The sequence below is a fragment of the Carlito syrichta genome, unplaced genomic scaffold (assembly GCF_000164805.1).
Source record: "Carlito syrichta isolate Samal-C Ts95f unplaced genomic scaffold, Tarsius_syrichta-2.0.1 Scaffold304713, whole genome shotgun sequence".
Taxonomy (NCBI): domain Eukaryota; kingdom Metazoa; phylum Chordata; class Mammalia; order Primates; family Tarsiidae; genus Carlito; species Carlito syrichta.
The window spans coordinates 199,193-220,630 of NW_007248809.1; the positions used below are offsets into that span (position 1 = coordinate 199,193).

At 41.4% G+C, this 21,438-nt stretch overlaps 1 protein-coding gene across 1 annotated transcript in view; it reads left to right on the plus strand.

Annotated features, from left to right (window-relative positions):
* Positions 1-21,438, plus strand: part of ZZEF1 (zinc finger ZZ-type and EF-hand domain containing 1) — a 131,125-nt gene that overhangs the window by 73,695 nt on the left and 35,992 nt on the right. Inside the window, exons 29-39 of the mRNA XM_008060736.2 lie at positions 839-1,307; positions 1,990-2,154; positions 5,927-6,046; positions 7,028-7,189; positions 9,255-9,384; positions 10,746-10,884; positions 13,142-13,307; positions 13,923-14,185; positions 15,085-15,254; positions 18,717-18,867; positions 20,409-20,548. Coding sequence (XP_008058927.1) covers positions 839-1,307; positions 1,990-2,154; positions 5,927-6,046; positions 7,028-7,189; positions 9,255-9,384; positions 10,746-10,884; positions 13,142-13,307; positions 13,923-14,185; positions 15,085-15,254; positions 18,717-18,867; positions 20,409-20,548 — 2,075 coding nt within the window. The remainder of the gene's footprint in view (positions 1-838; positions 1,308-1,989; positions 2,155-5,926; positions 6,047-7,027; positions 7,190-9,254; positions 9,385-10,745; positions 10,885-13,141; positions 13,308-13,922; positions 14,186-15,084; positions 15,255-18,716; positions 18,868-20,408; positions 20,549-21,438) is intronic.

A 21,438-nucleotide genomic window follows, 5' to 3' on the forward strand; every position in this document is an offset into this window, starting at 1 on the left:
TCTGATTACTTTTCTTAGGAGGCATCAGGTGCCTTTTGAGCTACACCTTGTGTTTCTGAAGTTTGCTCGCACTGCATATACAGTGAAGTTAAAGAATTGCAATGACTTTTTTTTTTCTCAGTTGAAGTCTCACTCTGTGCCCAGGCTGGAGTGCAGCGGCACGCTCATGGCCACTGCAGCCTCGACCTGCTGGGCTCAGGCGATCCTTCCATTTCAGCCTTCCAAGTAGGAACTACAGGCATGCGCCATCACATCCGGCGAATTTTTCTTGATTTATTGTAGAGATGAGGTCTCGCCAAGTTGCCTAGGCTGGTCTTGAACCCTGGGCTCAGGCAATCTTCTCACCTCAGCCTCCGAAAGTGCTGGGATTATAGGTGTGAGCCACTGCACCTGGCTTGCGATGATACCATTTTAAAAATGGTATTATGGTTATGTTATTTTGTAAACTCTTATTTTATTTAGAGAAATATACTGAAGTTTTTACGTATGAAATAGCATGGTACTAGGAACTGCGTGGAAATAATACAGGGAGCAGGGAGTTGGGAGATGAAACAAGACTGGCATATGTTGATATACATGGAAGGGACCCTACACTATTTTCTGTTGTTTGAAAATATCCACAATAAAATTTTTAAAATTGTTCTTATAGTCTTGGTGAGATCTTGATTTATATAATGAGATAAAATTTTATTCTGTTCTGTCAGTATACATGTATATCACTATTAATGAAGGTATTCCTTGCCCTAAATTGTAAGTTTAAATAGATTTTCTCTCCAAAAGTAGGTAGTAAGTTTAATTTTGACTCTTTTTTCATTATTGTTCTTTTTTGTGTGTTTAGCAAAAGAGTGTATCCAGAAGAGTCTTCTGTTATTAAAATTTCTGCCCATGGGCCTAAGTTCAAAAGAAAGCTGTGACAAGTTGGTGGCTGCTGATGAAACCGATCCTCTCCAGCAGCTTGACAAGCGCCAAAGGACAAGCTCTGTGGTGGAAGAGCATTTCCAGGCCTCAACATCTCCTACCAACACAGCGCTCCCTGCTGCAGGAGACCAGAGTCCTGGCCTGGACGTCCAGCCAAAGCTGCTTCCCAGCAGTGGTCCACCTGCTGCAGAAGTGTCACCTGTCACAGCTGAAGAGCCCTTGTCACCTACTACTCCTACTCGGCGGCCTCCCTTCACACGAGGACGACTCCGGCTGCTCTCCTTTCGTTCCATGGAGGAGGCCAGACCAGTGCCCACAGTAAAAGAGAAATACCCTGTGCTGAAGGATGTCATGGACTTTATTAAAGATCAGTCACTCTCGCATGAGAGGTGAGCTGGTCATTCCCTCCCAGCAGTCTCTTTCCAAGCCACTTAGTCTAGTCAAACACTTGATGTTCATGTTAAAATGAGCAGATGATATTTAGGAGAGATCAAGACTCGTTTTAAAATATTCAAGAAAAAAATTTGAAGAAGTACTTTTCACTTAAAATTTGAATATCATACTGCATGTAAAGTATATCCCAATAATGTACTGTTAGAATTAAAAAAGGAAGCATTTCTTTGGTAGCTGCCACTTATAAATTTGTCGTATTTTAAAGAGAAATTTAGGACATGATATTTTCTGACAAAATTATGTCAGAAATTATATCCATGGGCCTATATTTCTGGAAAAATGGTGCATGTATTAAGTTAGGGATTTCCTGTCCTAAGAATTAAAACTTTGTCTCTGTAGGGAAGTGAAGATATCACAGTTACTTCTTAATAATTTTTTAAAGTGTGTTGTTGGACTTCAAGGTAATTGATGTGAACTGATTTGTAATGCTGCTGAGTGATGACTAAAAGTAGTTAGCAGGTATTGATACTCTCACTGCATGGTATTTTTAATACGTCACAATAGTATTTATAATTAATATGACATCAGAACTTAGGTGGATAGGAAGGTATGTGTTCTTTTCTTTCGACCCCAGTTCAAATGTTTTCTGGGTATTCCTGACTTGAGTTTTATCTCCAGTGTTGTAAAGGTCCTTTCCCTGAGGAAAGCCCAGGCCCAGAGCATCCTCGAGGTCCTGAGGATAATTCAGTATTGTGCAGAATCCCTAGGACAGCCTCATTGCTTCCATCCACCTTTTATACTTTTCCTGTTGGAACTCCTGACCTGCCAGAAAGATTTTACCAAGTAAGTACAAATGACAAGTCCTCAAGAGTTTTTTTTTTTTTTTTTAAGAAGTACTAATTGTCTTCTTGAATTAATAACTTCATCGCTCTTTCATCCCAAGGAAAAATGGGATATATCCTTTCAGTAAGTAAGTGCCGGCCACATGTTCATTCCTCCTGATGAGTTTATCAGTTTTATTTTACTAGATGGTGAGAATTGTATTCCTCATATACCCATTCTTGTTATTTGGCTCCTGGAACTGTGAGTTAAATGTAATGCTCATTTACAGTAATGAAATTAATCTCAGTACATCATAAAGTGGTTCTAATATTCACTTAATAAATTTTTTTTGACTGTTATATACTATTCTAGATATTATTTATACAGTAGTGGGCAGAGCAGGCAAGGTCTTGTTCTAATGGAGCTTATATTCTGTTGAGGAGAGAGAGACAATTAAAAAATACATGCATGTATATCAGATAGTGATATTGTTTTGAGTGACCTAGTTTGGTCAGGGAAGGCAGGCTAAGAAGATGACATATAAACCAAAAGACCAACAACCAGCTGAAATCAGGGAGAAGTACATTAAAGGCAGAAGGAACAGTGCAAAAGCTCTAGGGTGGGGAATGAGTCCAAGAAACAGAAACAAAACCAGTATGGCTGAGTGACAGGAAAATGGGATGGGATAAGGACAGATAGTTAGGTAGGACCCTTATCATGTAAGGTATTTGGATTTTATACTGAGCTGTAGATGGGAAATCACTGGGTATTTTTAAAAAGAATGCACTTTGGTTTATATTTATGAAAGATAGCTTCTAGCTGCACTGTGGGGAAAGGGTGGAAATAAAGCAGTTAGAAGACTCACAGTAGTCCAGATAAGAGATGATAGTTTGAACCAGGCAGTAGTACTGGAGTTGGAGAGAAAAGGTGATTCAGGATATATTTTAGAGGTGGAATTGTCAGGACTTATTGATATAGAGGATAAATGAAAGGAAAGAATCGTAAGAAACTCCTAGGTTTGGGCATGACTGGGTGACTGGGTGAATGGTGATATATTTTACTGAGGGAAATAATATAGAAGAAACAGATTTGGGTGGAATTGAAAGTTTTGTTTTGGCTATGTTAAGTTTGAACTGGTTTTTTGACATCTAAGTAAAGAGACCAAGAAGACAGAGACTGGATTCTTGAAAGAGGTCAAGACTAGGGATAGAATTTGGATGTCATCAGCATATAGATGGTATTTAAAGCCATGAGACCTCCTAGAAAGAGTGCAGAGATAGATAAGAAAGGATCCAGGACTGAGCCTTGGGGCACTTCTTTACTTAGAAGTCAAGTAGAGGAAGGAGAGTCAGTTAAAGGAGAGCAAGAAGTGGCTATTGAGGTAGATAGAAAATCAGGAGATGGTCATTTCGTGGAAGCCAAGAGAAGAATGCATCTAAAAAGGTAAGAATGGTCAGTTTGTGTCAAATGCTATGGGGAGTTTGTTTTTAATATGGTTTATTTTTAAATAAATTAGAGCGGGAAAGAGAAGGCAGAGAAAAGGTTCAGCTCCCCAAGGTGGGAGAGGGGGCCAAAGCCAGGAAGCATAGCGACAGCCATAGCTCAAAGAGCACATGGCCACACCAGAGTCTAGCAAGGCAATGGCTGATGTGAGGGTTTCAGCAAAATAAAATTTGGCAGATCTGGCAGCAGTCTTACTGGAGCTAAGGGGCCAAAAGCCCAGTTAGACTGAAGAGAATGAGGGTGATAACATGGAGAAAGAGACTACAGACAATTAGTTCAGGATTTTTGGCCTTAAAAGAGGATGAGAAGCCGGGCTCGGTGGCTCAGCCTGTAATCCCGCACCTTTGGGAGGCTGAGGTGAGTGGATTGCTGAGCCTGCGGGTTCGAGACCCGCCTGGGCAGTGAGACCTCATCTCTACAATAAATCAAAAAATCAGCCGGGCATGGTAGTGCATGCCTGTAATTCCGGCTACTTGGAAGGCTGAGGCGGAAGGATTGCCGGAGCCCAGCAGGTCGAGGCTGCGGTTGCCGGGAGTGGCCACTGCACTCCAGTCTGAGCGACAGAGTGAGACTTAAACTCAAAAAAAAAAAAAAGAGAATAAGAGAAATGGGACAGTAATTGGAGGGGAATGTGCGGTCAACTGAGGGTTTTTAAGAGATATGAGTACTCTTGTATGGGAATGAGTCAGTTATGAGGAAGAACTTGATGCAGGAAGAAAGGGAACAATTTGCAGTAGCAATTGTGTAAGTAGAGAGATTGGCCTTTGACTGAACCAGGAAGGCTCTTTTTGTGGTAGCAGGAGGAAACAGGACACATAGACAGTGTCCCCAAGTTGTCTGGTAGACTTGGTGGAGCAAAGAATTCCTATGTGACCTCTTCTGTTTTTTAAAATAGAAGATAAGGATAGTCATCAGCAAAAAATGAAAAATGGGAAGGACATAGTGGTGGTTAAGGAGAAGCAGGAAGGTTTTAGATAGTAATAAAAAGTGAGAAAGTCAGTCCACTGGATTACCTGACAATTTTGAGTGCTTATTTGAGAATTATGGTTATAAATTTAAAGTGATACTAGTCAGCTGGGTTGTGTGATGTTTCCCCTGTAACATTTAGCTGTTTTGATACAGATATAAGGTTTCTCAGGCAAGTACCAGGAGGAAGAATGAGGCAAGAGAGTTGGTGTTTGCTAAACTGTGATTATGGGTCGTAGAATATAAGCTGAGAAGGGAGCAGAGAGAAAGTACAGCTGGAGTAGTGGTGAATATAAGGCAGTGTTCTGGACGGGGGCTCATCGAGGATATGGCTGTTCAGGGAGTCCTATAGCAGGTAAGCAGGAGATCTGGCATCAGGGTAGGGTGCTCTGAAGTCAGTTTTTCAGAGGTGATGCTATCACATGATGAAAAGGTCAAGGAAATGACCATCAAACAGGGATGCTAAGGACATGGAAAAGAACATCATTCTTTTACCATCTGCCCGATGGCAGAGAATTGAGAGAAAAAGAAACAGAGGCATTATTCCCATGGATGTTGAAGTCACTAAGGTGGCAAGGATCCAGGTAGAAAAAAGAATGAACTTCATGCTAAAGTCATCAGTGAAGGGCATCAGGGTGGGTTTGACAGTATGGAAAGGATTAAATGGAGTAATTTGTGAAGCATACTTAACACAGTATCTGGCACTCAGGTAGTGGTGGGAGAGGTGGTTTTTATACTCACAGAGGAAAGACAGATAATTGTCATTTCCATACTTGTGTTGGTTCACTTTTGACCCAGTCAAATGGACTTATTTGCTGTTTTGTTCATTACTTTCTAAAGGTATATAGCCGGGCTTGGTGGCTCAGCCTGTAATCCTATGCCTTGGGAGGCTGAGGTGAGTGGATTACCTGAGCCCACGGGTTCGAGACCTGCTTGGGCAACTTGGTGAGACCTCATCTCTACAATAAATCAAAAAATTAGCCGGGCGTGGTAGTGCGCGCCTGTAGTTCCAGCTACTTGGAAGGCTGAGGCGGAAGGATCACCGGAGCCCAGCAGGTCGAGGTTGTGGTGGCTGGGAGCCACTGCACTCCAGTCTGGGCGACAGAGTGAGACTCTAACTCAAAAAATCAACAAAAAAAACAAAAAACAAAAAAAAAACAAACAAAATTTCTAAAGGTATTATATTTGTATTTATTTAAGTTCCTGTGCCACTTTGTTCAGCTTGCTGCTTCTTGCTGCTTTTGTTTTTTAAATAAGAAATAATGATTGTTAAGTAAAAGATGTTCTGGCAATTTAGTGAGTTGGTGGTTTCCTCTGTTTCTAGTTACTTTGGACACTTGGAAGGCTGTGGTGCTGATCTACACAAAGAAATTCGAGACACTTATTATCAACTCGTTCTGTTTTTGGTCAAAGCCATTAAAGGATTTAGTAGTATAAATGACAGGTACTGGATTACTTTATAATTTCTAGAGAAAAAATGTACTTTTTTCCAATAATATAATAAATACTTGTTCAATGTTGAAAATACAAAAAAGGACAAAGAATAAAATAAAACACCAGGTACAGTGGCTCAAGCCTATAATCCCAACACTTTGGGAGGCTGAGGCGAGAGGATTGCCTAAGTCCAGGGGTTTGAGACCAGCCTGGACAACATGGCGAGGCCTCGTCTCTACAATAAATAAAAAAAAATAGGTGTAGTGGTGCACGACTGTAGTTCCAGCTACTTGGAAGACTGAAGTGGAAGGATCACCTGAGCCCAGCAGGTTGAGTGCCACTGCACTCCAGCCTAGGTGACAGAATGAGACTCTAACTAAAAAAAAAAAGAATAAAATAAAAAATAATCTCTAATGTTACCATCTAGAACTAATCACTAATGTTAATTTATTAATATATTTTCTCCCAGTCTTTTTTTTGTCTGGTATATACATTTTTTAAAAGGGGGTAGGTCTGGGTTTACCTGAGTTTGTAACCTATTATTTTCAGTTTTTCGTCTGTATTATGTGCAGTTTAAAAACTCGATATAAAGTCATTTCCCAGTCTTTTTCCTAGGTGATTTAGGCATAAGCCTTACATTAAATAGTTCTTTTGTAAATCTAAAGTGTATAACCTTAGCTATTTTGGGGCTGGCCCCAATCTTGCTGTTTATTGAGAGGTGACTTTTACTTCTCAGTCCTTTACCGAAGATGCCCCTATGGTAGTGCTGGCAGGCTGGAAACCTTACTTTATACCTTTCAGAGTCTCTTGGTTAAGCTTTGAAGAATATTTGTATGGAGTATGAGAAATTTGAAAGGAACCCAAACCAGCAATGTGTTGTTCCCTTCTGTTTTCAAATTACAAACAAACCAGATCACCAACTTGCCTTGTTTCTGATGTCTTTGTTGGTAACCAGCAGCTTTGATAACTGTCACCCTAATGGCTTCTTTAGGTCCTTGCTGCCTGCCTTATCCTGTGTTCAGACAGCCCTGCTTCATCTTTTGGATATGGGCTGGGAACCCAGTGACCTCGCCTTCTTTGTTGATATTCAGTTACCAGATCTCCTCATGAAAATGTCACAAGAAAATATAAGTGTCCATGACAGTGTGATCAGGTAAGAGCACAGTCCTGCACTATGTAGTTCCTAATGTGGATTATGAAATACAGGGATCATAGTGTGGAGATTAAGAACAGACTCTGAAGCCAGCAATATCCTGGTTTTGCCACATACTAGCTGAATGGCCTTGGGCAAGTTATTTAATCCCTGTCTGCATCAGTTTCCTCATCTTTAGAGATGAAGATAATAATGATACCTGCATCTGATTCCTATTGTTAAGAACTCGGAGTCAGATATTTAAATGTTTAGAACAGTGACTGACATACTTCGTGCTATGTAAATTGGTGGTGGTGGTATTGTGAACTCTAAGGATGAGTATCCTCTGCATTTAGGAGATCCTAGTATAGTTTGTTGAATCAGGGAATTCTTTTCTTTGTTTTTTGTATCACGCATATGTGATGTAGCCAGTATAACTCCTTGTATATTATAAGGACTTAAGTTATGAGAAAAATAGTAATGTGAAAGGTTTTTTCTTCCTGATTTTGACCATTGTCTCCACCTTGCTCAAGTCCACTTATCCATTAGCAATTCATGTGTAGAAAAGAAAGGAGAATGGGAGAAGAAAAGCAAGTGCTAAGAAGAGAGAATTGAGAGGAAATGGATGAATGTGTAAACAGTAGGACAGGCCAATCTCAGTGGCTCAGCCTGTAATCCTAGTACTTGGGGAGACCAAAGCGAGTGGATTGCCTGACCCTGAAGGTTCGAGACCAGCCCAGGCAATTTGGCAAGACCTCGTCTCTATAATACATAAAAAATTAGCCAAGCGTGGTGGCGTACACCTGTAGTTCCAGCTACTTGGAAGGCTGAGGCGGAAGAATTACCAGAGCCCAGCAGGTCAACAGTAGGGTGGCCATGGGTGTGCCACTGCACTCCAGCCTGGACAACAGGGTGAGACTCCAACTCAAAAAAAGAAAAAAAACAGGCTGGACTTAGTGACTCAGCCTGCAATCCCAGCACTTCTGGAGGTTGAGGAGAGTGGATTGTTTGAGCCTACAGGTTCAAGACCAGTCTGGGCAACTTGGTGAGACCTTGTCTCTACAATAAATTAAAAAATTAGCTGGGCATGGTAGTGCACGCCTGTAGTTCTGGCTACTTGGAAGGCTGAGACGGAAGGATTGCCAGAGCCCAGTGGGTCGACGCCGGGGTGGCGGTGAGTATGCCACTGCATTCTAGCTTGGGCAATGGAGTGAGACTCCAACTCAAAAAACAAAATAAAACAGTAGGACAGTTTTTGCTCTCAGAAGAATTATTGTGGGAAAAGGGGACAGAATTAGAACTGTCTCCTTGTTTAAATAAACTTGACTATTATCTTGCTGTCAGAAGGTTCTGTGGGCAGAGAAAGGGAACATAGCACTAAGGGGGCATCAGCATGCTGATTCTTCCACTGTGGGCCTGTTCATTGTTTCAAGCTATAAGTAGTCCTACCTGAATCATTTTGTTGGAATGCATGAATCAATGAATGTGTATTTATTGATTGGTAAATATTTTATATTTGCCGTCCAGCAAATTATTTTGTGTTACTAAAACAAACTGTCAACTGAAATTATAGAAATGTATAATTTTGCATCTAAAAAGAGCCTATGAGATTATCTACCTGAAACTGTTTATTTGAAATAAGGAGACTGATAACTGGATCTGTGTCATGTGTCAAGGTCTCACAGCAATTGGTGGTAGAGCTGAAGTCAGGGCCTCCTGACTACCCTCTCATGCTGAGCATATCCAAATCAAACTATTTTAAAAAAAACCATTTTATTTGGCCCCAGTGCCTGGCACATAGTAGATTCACCAAAAATGATGGTCAAATGGAATTATACCATGTGGTACAACCCTTCAAGCTCCTCACCCTTTGTAGTCTATGCTGGAAAGGTCTCCCTTTTTATTGGCATATATCTTTCAAATTGTTGCAAATCCTGGGGCTTTGGAAAACAATTGACCTTTTCTACTCAGAAGTTTAAAAATGCCAATGTGTTAGACCCATACATAGGACACAGAGTTTGCTGATCAGCACCTTGCTTGGTTGTTGAGAAAGGCATGCTTTTCTCTCTTTATGTCCTTCTTTTAGCCAATGGAGTGAAGAAGATGAGCTTGCTGATGCTAAGCAGAATTCAGAATGGATGGATGAGTGTCAGGATGGCATGTTTGAGGCCTGGTATGAAAAAATAGCCCAGGAAGATCCAGAGAAGCAGAGGAAAGTAAGACCTCTCAACTAGAGTAATCTGAAATGATTTGCTAGGAGTTTCGAGAGAGTTTGCCTGGGGGGCAGTGCTGGCAGACCATCTCCCGAAAGGGCTTCAGATGGCATTCAGTACCCTCAAGTCTGGTCTTTAACCTGAGGACCTCTGAATTCTGATTTGACCACACTCAGAGTGGCTCCCTCCCAAAGAATTAGATTCGTGGGAAAATTGGCTCAGGAGGCTGATGTACAATATTAGGTGTCAGTGTGTTAATTTACAGTGAGAAATAGAACTTCTGAGGGGACTGATTTCTTGTGTTCGTGGAGTAGCACATTCTCCTCTTGTGGGCAGGTGACATGGGAAGCCACATTTAAGTCAGAAGTTTGCCTGGTGAGCATCAGAGTTACATGATTCAGATGCACAAAGGCATCAGGCTTAGATAGCCTGCCATTGTCCATGTGCCGGGCTTCTACTGCCTTGTTCATTTTCTAAGTATCGAGTGCCTACTAGTACCAACCACTTTGCTCATATAATACCTCTGTAGTGCTTGGATGGAGCATGCCAGCTGGGCCTTTGTGGCTTTTTCTCTCTTGTATGTTCATATCTTTTTGGGAGCCATTCTGTAGTTTTAAGATGACTTGGCATATTTGCTCTGGTCTGCTATTGTATGATGACTTAACTAATTTATTTCACTTATTTCCAGGCCCTAAAGATAAACTGTTCTGGAGCTTCCAAGTACTTTCCAGTAAAACAATTTGTTTGCTCATGAAATAGTGCCTTTACTATTTCCCTAGACAGTTTCCTTTGAGTACCAGGACATTGCTCCCTTTGCAGTGTTTCCTGTATCTGTGAGCATCACCACTGTCCAACCAAGTACCCAAGCCAGAAATTTGCTTGTTGTTCTTCATCCTTCCCTTTTACTGACCCCTGTATCCAGTCACCAAGGTTCCTCACTCTTGCTGCTTCAGTGCCTCTCAAATCTGCCCACCTTTCACCATCCTGCTTATTGCTCAGTCCCAGCCCTTATTACCTGCCATGGGATTACTTTAACAACTTAGGTTGTGATTAGTTCCCCTGAATCTAGTGTTGCCCTTTTCAATTCATTCTTTCATCAGCAACAAGAAGAACTTTTTAGATATCCTTTAGAAAACCTTCCTTGTGGTCTCTGTGTTCTCTAAGCCTCCCAAATTTGCCTCTCACAGCACTTTTCACACCGTATAGTCATCATCTGTTTCCTTGACATTGAGTGTATTCATTTTCAAATCCTAGCAATCTAGTACAGTGCCTAGAACATTTTAAGTACCTATTGAGTGTATGAATTGATTATAGTGGCCTCATTAGAAAGTCTGTTGGTTAATTGTGTTTGTTTTACCTTACAGATGCACATGTTTATTGCTCGCTACTGTGACCTATTAAACGTGGACATCTCTTGTGATGGGTGTGATGAGATTGCCCCCTGGCATCGCTACCGGTGTCTGCAGTGCAGTGACATGGATCTCTGCAAAACTTGCTTCCTAGGTAGATTTCATGAACTGAGTATGCCATATCAAAAGTAATAACTGTTTCTACTTTCTATGATCTTGACATTTTAAAAAAACTTTTATTGTACTAGATAAAAATACTCCTCAGAGGTATTCTCTGACTTGTTGACAAACATGAACGTCACCTCCCCAACTAAATGAAAAACTCCACAATTCAGACATCCTTCCATCTTCCATCATGCTGTGTATGGGCCCTTAATAAGCACTCAGGACGAAGGAATGTACATGCAGTAGACTTTCCAGGAAGTAGTTTTTGTTTCTGGATCATGCAGTGTTTACAAATAGTGAAATACACACACACACACACACACACACACACACACACACACACACACGCAATACATTTGATTTGTGGGTGTTGAGGTAAAAGCAGACTCACATCTGAGTGCCCTTTGTGTGTGTGAACCAGTAAAAGAAATAGCCCCTGCCCTAGAAGCGTATATAGTCCAGCTGGGAGCTAAGCTATATACTGAGTGAGTCATATGGATTATTTCTGGAAAAGTTTAGAGGTAGTAGCAGCAATGCTGCAGGGAAGGTTTTGAAGGTGGTGGAATGAGAATTGGTCTTTGAAGAAAGTTGGAACTGAAAGAAGTGAAGAAACATTGGCGACAACATAATCATCAAAGGCAGAACAAGCCCAGGGACAGAGGAGTGAGCATCTGTAGTGAGTTTTGTTTGTTTGTTTTAGAGACAGGATCTCACTATGTTGCCCAGGCTGGTTTTTTTTTTTGAGTTGGAGTCTCACTCCGTCACCCAGACTGGAGTGCAGTGGCATGCTCACGACCACCACAGCCTCAACCTGCTGGGCTCCGGTGATCCTTCTGCCTCAGCCTTCCAAGTAGCCAGAACTACCGGCGCGTGCTAACCACACCCAGCTAATTTTTTATTTATTGTAGAGATGAGGTCTCTCCAAGTTGCCCGGGCAGGTCTTGAACCCGCAGGCTCAGGCAATCCACTCACCTCGGCCTCCCAAAGTGCTGGGATTACAGGCTGAGCCACCGAGCACAGCCTACCCAAGCTGGTTTTGAACTGGGCTCAAGCAGTCCTCTCGCTTCAGCCTCCCAAAGTGCTAGGATTGCAATCATAAGCTCCCATGCCCAGCCTGTAGTGAGTTTAGGTAGACTCACTTAAATGTCTTCCCAACTAAGTGACAGATTAAGACAGGTGGGGTCTCAATTGTGGGACCACAAGATACTAGGCTAAGGAATCTGACTAGTCTGTAGACAATGGGGAAGGTTTTTGAAGCAGGCCATTCTTTGATGAAAGCTATGCTAGAGGAAGGTGACTGTCTGTTTAAGCGTTTGCTTTAGGAAATCAATCACAGTAGTCAAGGGCATCAGAGCCTGAGCTGGGTCATGGCACTGGGAACAGAAGTGGGTGAGAAGTGAGGATTATTAAGCAGGGTTTGTGACAGCTTGGAGACCCACTGGACTTAGAGTGAGAAAGAGACCAGAGCAGCCAGTCTATCATTCTCTCTTACTCACTGGGTCTGGGGTTAGGAAGTCAGTTTTCATCCATGATTCTAGAGTGAAAAGGGAAGAACAAAAAATCTGATCACTCCTCAGTGCTTGTTAACAGGAATATACTGACACATGTTTAATATTTGTTGGAGGAGAGGTCATGGAGACAGCTCACAGATTGACATGTGGATTTGTTTCCACCAAATGGTAGTGATGATGGGAATTGGTGAATTTTTTTTTTTTTTTGAGTTGGAGTCTCTGTTGCCCAGTCTGGATTGTAGTGGCAAGCTCACGAGCACCACAACCTTGACCTGCTGGGCTCAGGCAATCCTTCTACCTCAGTCTTCCAAGTAACTGGAACTACAGGTGCATGCTACCATGCCTGGCTAATTTTCTGGTTTATTGTAGAGATGAGGTCTCGCTAAGTTGCCCAGGCTGGTCTTGAACCCCTGGGCTCAGGCAATCTTCTTACCTCGGCCTCTCAAAGTGCTGGATTATAGACCTGAGCCACTACACCTGACCTGATGATACATTTAATTGGACAGCTGTACTGGGAAAGTGGGCTCAGTTCGTGTACCATTGCTGAGAAATTCTGTGCCAAGAACATCATTCATATACTCAGAACCACCTGGGCAGAGGATCCTGGTCTCTGGAGGATGCTTGTGGCCCCTATCTTCCTGAGCAGTCATGGTGTTGGGATTGGTTTGGGTTTGGAAACTGGCTCTTCTAGGAGATCTCTGCCCCATCCACCTCACGTTGCTGTTTTTCCCCTAGGTGGAGTAAAGCCTGAGGGCCATGGAGATGACCATGAAATGGTCAACATGGAGTTCACCTGTGACCACTGCCAGGGTTTGATCATAGGCCGGAGGATGAATTGTAATGTGTGTGATGACTTTGACCTTTGCTATGGATGCTATGCAGCAAAGAAATATTCCTATGGGTATGTCTCAGATGACCATAGCCATGAATCTTTTAAGTATTTCTTCACTTGAAAAAGGGACTTCTTAAAGTTCTTTAATACAAAATTTCAAACATACCCAAACATGCAGTGAACCCCCACATACCCATTTCCCAGATTCAGCAGTGGGGAAGATTTTGTTATCTGTGCATAGTTTATTCCTTTCTTTCTTTCTTTCTTTCTTTCTTTCTTTCTTTCTTTCTTTCTTTCTTTCTTTCTTTCTTTCTTAGGGTGTTTTAAGCAAATTCTATGCTTTAAATCATTTCCTTCCTATATATTTCATGTCCATCTCTAAAAAATTATGGACATTTTCTCACATTACCATGCTGTATCATATCTTGCAAAATCACAATATGCAATTGTTATTTAGCCTGGTTTCCATACACAGTCTCTGGGGGTTGTTAAATCTTGAATTGCTGTGTTCATTATTTGTGTTTGTTCATCTTCCTGAGATGTTTGCCTCTGTTTAAATTTTCAATAACCACAGCCTAGAGATGACTAATACCCAGTTGTGACTGTGTGCTCCCCCGAGGCCCTGTGCTCCTTTCTGGAGCCTCATAAAAGTTTGTAAGCCCTAAGTATGTCTTGCCTTCGCAGCCATTTGCCTACCCACAGCATCACAGCCCACCCAATGGTGACCATTCGGATCAGTGACCGGCAGAGGCTCATCCAGCCCTACATCCACAACTATTCCTGGCTGCTCTTCGCTGCCCTGGCTCTCTATAGTGCCCACCTGGCCAGTGCAGAGGATGTGGATGGGGAGAGGCTGGATTCCCAGGCCCGCAGCAGTGCCACCACCCTGCGGAGCCAGTGCATGCAGCTCGTCGGGGACTGCTTGATGAAGGCGCACCAGGGAAAAGGTGACTTGCCCATGCACAGAAACCAAAACCAACCCTCAGCTGCTGGTAAAGGAAAAGCTCAGCAGAAGTAAAATAATGTGCTCAGCTTACAGGCAACACAATCCAGTTTTTCATGAGAGGGCTCCACCCTGGTGTGGAACTTAATGTTAAGCTCCCAGATGCATTTGAGAAAAATGTTTGTTGGCATTCAAGTGTCATTTCATTTCTCTCAAATATTTACATGAAGATCTAAAAAATATTAATGAAAACTCTTTATATCTGTGGATAGAATGTTTAGTATTCAAATCTACCATACTTTGCTGAAGGTATCTGGACTTCTTTTAACATGGAGTTCAGATCAACTTCCATATGACTGTATTCTAGATGAGAGCTGTTTACAAGTAAGATAGTTTAGTAAAATATGTAGGTGAATGTGACTTTACTGAGAAGTGCTAGGAAGAAAATAACTTGAATTTTAAACCTTGGAGATATTTAAATTTCTCTCAGATAATAGACTCCCATTCTAGCTCACGTTAGGGAATCAAACTTGTATTAGATAGCAGTGGTTAACATTAGCGCCTCAGAGCAATTTTGTTATCCAATTGCCAGTGGAAATTTAGAAATCTAATTGTGTGAGATTACTATAAAATTATAATGTTTATTATTTTTTCAATAGTCCTGTTGTATATTTGTCTTCTGTTTTTAATAAAGTGCAGTATATTACTATTCAAACTTTCATCATCTGATATGAGCTGAATAGATTTAGATAGCTAGGGATGTTTGTATTGAATACTCTGGGGTTTGGTTTTAATAGAACTCAGCCATCTATTTCTATTTAGTGGCAATGTAATTTATGGCATTTGCTGGAAATAACCCTTATTATAAACTTACACCCATTCTCTTATTTGCTTCCCATATAGGTCTTAAAGCTCTAGCTCTGCTTGGCATATTGCCAGATGGTGACTCTACCCCAGAAAGTCAGGTCCTGCCTGTCACTGTGTCCACCCGAACATCAGAGGAGCAGCTAGAGAAGAAGACTGCCCAGGGTGCTGAGGAGCTTTTAGAAGCAGACCCTTTTATGCACTGCAATGTAAATAACAACTCCTTACTGCACAGAATCACAGGTTGAACTGTGAATGGGAGAGCCATTCACACAAGGTAGTATAGCAGAGAAGTTAAAAGCACGGACTCAACTTACACTGCTGAATTCAGGTCCCTGTTTTGTCAGTTCTTAGGCATGTTACTACAGTCTCTTTGCTTCAATTTTCTCATTTGTAAAATGAGAATGATAATAATAATACCTGTAACATAGGTTTGTTGTAAGGAGTTGCAAACATTATACACTTTGAGCTAACATATGTAAAATGCTTAGAACAGTGTTCATATTAAGCTCATATCAGTGTTAATTATTCCCATGAACTACCTCCTGGTGGTGTCTATAAGGATTGAACAAGATTATGTACCTAAATAAATTAATTCCTAGCCCATGGTGAATACTAAATATATGTAGTTATTTTTATATTCAGTCAACAAATAAGTGTTACCAAATGCTGTTTGCCAAGTAGATACAGTAGTTTACGCATTAGTTGCATAAACAGAAAAGCCTTTCCAGATCCAGGCGTAACATGTGATAGTGACAGTAAAGATTATTTTATGGAAGAGTACAGCTTTGCTTCTGTGATGCTGCTTCCAAAGCTTGAGTTTATTCTGTAAGTGCCCCTGACTTTGCCTAAGGAGCCACTGATATGGCTGTCCTCTGCTGTGTCAGGTTACTAGTTCAGAAATTCCCCCATCTGGTGGTTATAACTCACGAGGATTCTGTTGTCATGTAGAGCAATACAAAAGTAAAAATGACCAGCAGAAATATGAAAATTTCTATTATATTCATTCAGCCAGAGAGCCAGCAGAAGACAGGCTACATATCATCAAGCCTGTCTCAGCTGTCCACATATTTTACCACAATATGCCTTCTCCGGACAGCACTTTAACTACTCACAGATCATGGTGGGGGCAGAGAGAATGTGATCAGGAGACATGGGATAAGTCAGCAGTCTTCACCTGTGAGCTCTCGGTTTCTTATAATTTGCCACCCACTGATACTGTGCTCCCTCATTTATTTGTTCATTTATTTATATTTTAATGAACCCATGGGATTTTTCACAGTTTATAAAAAACCGGTGGATTGAAATCTATCACTTTTCATTATTTATTTTGACACTTAAATAGTCCCATGTTTAGCCAGTGAGAACTCCTTCCAGCTGGCTTTTGCATCTTTTTGATATTTTGCTGTTATTCTTTGACCATTTCCTTATTTTTTTTCTTGAAAGTAGGATTTATTGAGAGGATAGAAAAGCTCCCATAGTAGGGAGGGATCCGAAGGGGTTGCCCTCCTTAATTTTTGATACGGAGAGATGTTTTAACCTTGTCATAGCTTTCTCTGTCTAGGGAGTGAAATGGGGTTTTTTTCAAAAAAAGTCCCAAGGTATTATTTTTATTCTTGAGTGTTTCCATCTTCTGGGTTCCCTTCCCACTAGCAACTGGGTGTACCCAGGGTATCTTGCCTCTGGCGCAGTCTCTTAGTCTTCTAGCAAAGCCACAATTTGAGCACTGTCCCCACAACAGAATCTGAGTGTTGCCACTATGATGACCCTAAGGACTATACCCATTGGGATCCTGAATACAAATCACTGTTTTGAATTCTCATATGCCCAATCCTAGGGCCCTATTAAGGGTATCTACCCTCCCTCCATTGACAGAGAATTTTGTTTTAAACAACTAAGAAACCAACCTAGGTCAGAGACATCATCTAGAAGATTCTGTCTACAGTGGCTTCAGGCCAGTAACAAGGCCCCCTCGGGTGCTGGGGGGTGCAACTGCAGTGGTTCTTTGTAGTCCTGTGATAACAGAAAAGAAAGATAAAGACTAAAGTTATTTGCCAGAACTTTGGAATTATGTTGTCTTCACAAAGTGCCACATGTTACAGGAAGTAAGGTGTCTAAAAGTCTTTTTAGAGAGTACACATTTAACAAGGCAGGTAACTCCCCCAATCTTAGTCTTCTCTTAGGACAGCCTTATAACTGTCTTTTTCTCAAAAGGAGATTGAGGGTAGGATCAAGTTAAGGTTATATATACAGAGAAGATAAATTACTGCCTCTGGGAGACACCAATAGCTCCTGAGTATCTGGTGTTATGTAATACTTCCACCTTTGGCCCTGAAGAGTAAAATCACATTTGGCCTTCCCAGACTTGGAGCTGGAGTGCCTCTATCATGCACAGAAGACTCCCATATTGGCAGGATTTTACATATAAGCCCATGTGACAACAGGGAAAAGCACCCTGAGGGTCCTGGGAGTGCAGATGTTCACTGGGGGGCTGTGAGTGACTTCTTAGGAGATGTAGGCTGAAGGCTGTCACCTTGCCCATCTGAGCAGCTCACCCTCTCCCAGCTTCATGAGAGCTCCCTCAAGTCTCATGGCCTAAACAGGTTTCTCAAAAGAACATCAAAGAGGTGCCTGTTAAAATCGAGAAATAGAAAAGAATGTTAGAATGTGGTAGTGAGACGGCCAGGCTTGGTGGCTCAGCCTGTAATCCTAGCACTTTGAGAGGCCGAGGCGAGTGGATTGCCTGGGCCTGTGAGTTTGAGACCAGCCCAAGCAACTTGGGAAGACCTCGTCTCTCTAAAAAAAAAAATTAGCCGGGCATGGTAGCGCATGACTGTAGTTTCGCCTACTTGGAAGGCTGAGGTGGAAGGATCGCCAGAGCTCAGCAGGTCGACACTGGGGTGGCCATGAGCATGCCGCTGCACTCCAGCCGGGATTCTAACTCAAAAAAAAAAAAAGAATGTGGTACAGAGGGTGCACATACATAGGTTTAGGAGTAATGTCTAGTTTTGTTTGGTCAAGTGTTATCTATGATTGGTTTTATGAACACCTATCATGCTAACAAAGGCAAATTCTATAGAAAACTAAGAGAGGAAAGATACACAGCCCACAGCCCTGTCCCATAGCCTACAGAATGCCAGTTTCTACATCAATAAAATAGCTTAATCTATGGCAGAAAACAATATGGTGTGTTTCTAGGCTTTGGATTTGATGTATTCTTACCTTTATAATAGTAAAGAAATATTAAATATAAAGAATTTTCTAATTTTATATATAAAGGTTTGTTTAGTTTTTCTACTGAAGAAAAAAACTGCATGAAAGTTAGTCACAGTGTACTACAAGGAAATTCACAACTTTGTCTTTTTCCCAAGGAAGAGCTTTTCATACTGGTTTCTGAAAGCTAAATAGAATGTATTAGAGGTTTTTAACAAAGCCATTGCTTATGTGACTGGAAGCTCTGACAGAGGGACGTCTGAAAGATGGGGACATGACACAATGGTTACTATCTTAATTAGAGTACAGAGTTATTATAAGAAATGAGTGGTATTTTCCAATGGAATTTGAAAGTTTTTTAGTCTCTGAAGACTGATAAAGAATTGTATTATATTAATGGATTAAACTTTGTTATAAGAAACCTTAATTCCTTTACATTTTTTTAAAAATTTTTTTAGGGAAAGAATGCTGCTCATGAGGAAGTCAGATCTTTAGATTATAAGAATAGAAACAAGGCAGAAGAAGGTATATCGTTAAGCAAGGATTCCTCATTCCAGATCCAAATTTTAGATTCACCTTCAGATACTAGCACACCTACAGGACTTCCAGGTAAAGACTATTTAACCATTCCATTACCTAGATCTCTTTTACCTTAAAATGCACACATACGCATCACTTGTTGCACAGTTTGAAATTGGCCAGCGACCAAGGTTGCATGTTTTCTCAGTTTTGTTCAGATAGTGTTGATAACACTTTGAAAGTATCTTTCCTTCATTTTGACTCTTTTCTTACCTCATTTATTCCCTACATTTACTGAGTGCCGTCTATGTGCCAAGCACTGTGCTAGACCTAGGGATAAAACACGTACTGAGTCAGACAGATGGAAATGTAGTAATCATATTCCATGGCAAATTATAGTTACTTGCACCTTTGTCTTAAACCCTCCTAGACTGTGAGCTCCATGAGGGCAGGAGCTACATTTCAGATGTTAACGGTGATTGGTACCTCTCTGGATATCTTTATTGTATTCACATAAACCTTATAGAGGAAGAGATGGAGGGGACCTTGAATGTGCTAAGATCTCACATTCTGGATGGGCATTTAGAACAGAAAGAACAACATGAGCAAAGGCCCCAAACTGGAAAAGTCCCAGACGAATATAAGGAAGAAGTCTCTCTTGATAAGTGTGTAGAGATGGAGTGGAACACCAGAGGGTAAAACAGGAGCGGTGCTGTGAGACTTTGCTGCAGAGGGACTCTCAGCCCACCAGGGAATAGCAGCGGCAAGGTCAGAGCTGGTTTTAGAACTGAGGAGCAGTGTAATGAAGGTGCTGTGGGCTAGAGACTGGAAGTAGGCCTCAGCTTTAAAGAACCCTGGAAGGCAGGTCCTCGCGTCTGCCCGCTCTGTGATGGAGGCAGGGTTGAGCAGCTGGCATTCTGCCCTTCCTGCCGGGCTAGCTCTCAGAAGGGACTGATGCTCGTCTCTGCAGTACATATAATTCTAAGTTTCAGAAAACAGTCTGACACTCCACATCAGTCCAGGTCACCAAAACACACTGAGTCTGATTCCCCTGAGGAGCAGCATTCCAGTTCACAGGCAGTTTATTCGTTCACCAAGTATGTCTCAACCCATCTCCTTAAAGTACATTCTCCTATACAACCACAGTGTCATGATCATGCTTAAGAAAATTTAACGTTGATAGAATAATTTTATTTATCTATATATATACATATATGACCTAAATACAGATTTCCCAACCTGCCATGCTCCACAGCGATTCAAGGTGCTTGAGATATATCACTGAAAGAAACAAAAATCTGAAGGGAAGACAGACAGTGAACAGTAAATATAAATGATATGATCTGTGAAAAAGTGATTAAATGCTGTGAGCTGGGTCAGGGAAATGGGGAGGGCGGGGGTAGAAGAGGTGAGGGAGGGAAGGCCATTCACTTCAACGGGGGTCAGGGCAGGCCTCCTGGAGAAGGGGCAGCTAAGTGCAGACCTGCCCAACAGTAAGCTTTTAAAGTCCCAGCCTTATTCTATAGTGGCACCGGGACAAAACAGTGGATTACTTGTTTCTTTGTACATGTACCAAGGCCTGAGTATATGAACCCAGGCAAAGTCTGAAAGTTTGGTGTTTTACCACTTAGATGCTGAAGATTCAGAAGCATCATCTCAGAAGCCATTAAAGGAAAAGGCAGTTACTCCAAGCCCTGAACAAGTGTTTGCTGAGTGTTCCCAGAAGAGGATTTTGGGATTACTAGCAGCCATGTTACCTCCCTTAAAGTCGGTAAGGGCAATTTGTTTTTAAAAAGGGAATGGTGTTAATGCCTAGAAAAAAATTTGGAAAGCCATATCTGAAAAAACTGTTAATGACAGTCATCTCTGAGTCTGGAAGGTAGGATTATAAGGTATAATTATCTTCTTTTTTGTTCCTCTCTATATTTTATAAGTATACATGTCATGACTTATTGTTTTCTTTATTTTATTTTATTTTATTTTGAGTTGCCTAGGCTGTTATGCAGTGGCATGCTCACAGCCACTGCAGCCTCGACCTGCTGGGCTCTGGCAATCCTTCCACCTCAGCCTTCTAAGTAGCTGGAACTTACAGGCACATGCCACCATGCCTGGCTAATTTTTGATATATTGTAGAGACGAAGTCTCGCCAAGTTACTCAGGCCGGTCTTGAACCCGTGAACTTAGACAATCCTCTCACCTCTGCCACTCATAGTGCTGGGGTTATAGGCATGAGCCACCCTGCCGGGTCGACTTATCATTTTCAATTATGATAATCAGCTTTTTTTTACCTGTTTGTTCTGAAACATTTTTGAGCTCATAGAAAACTTAAAAGAACAATAAATGAAGATCTTCACCTAGATTCACCAGTTGTTAATATTTTGCTTTATCTCTGTCTGTGTTTTTCCTGAACTTTTGAAAATAAACTGAAGCCATCATTGACACATCACTCTCAACACTTCAACATGTCTCCTTCATTTATTCTCCTATATAACCACAGTGCCATTATCATGCTTAAAAAATTTAATGTTATCTTATATATATGGCCTATATACAGATTTTCCCAAATTATCCCTAAAATGTGCCTTACAGCTTTTTTTTTTTTTTTTGAGTTGGAGTCTCACTGTCGCCCAGACTGGAGTGCAGTGGCCGCTCCCGGCCACC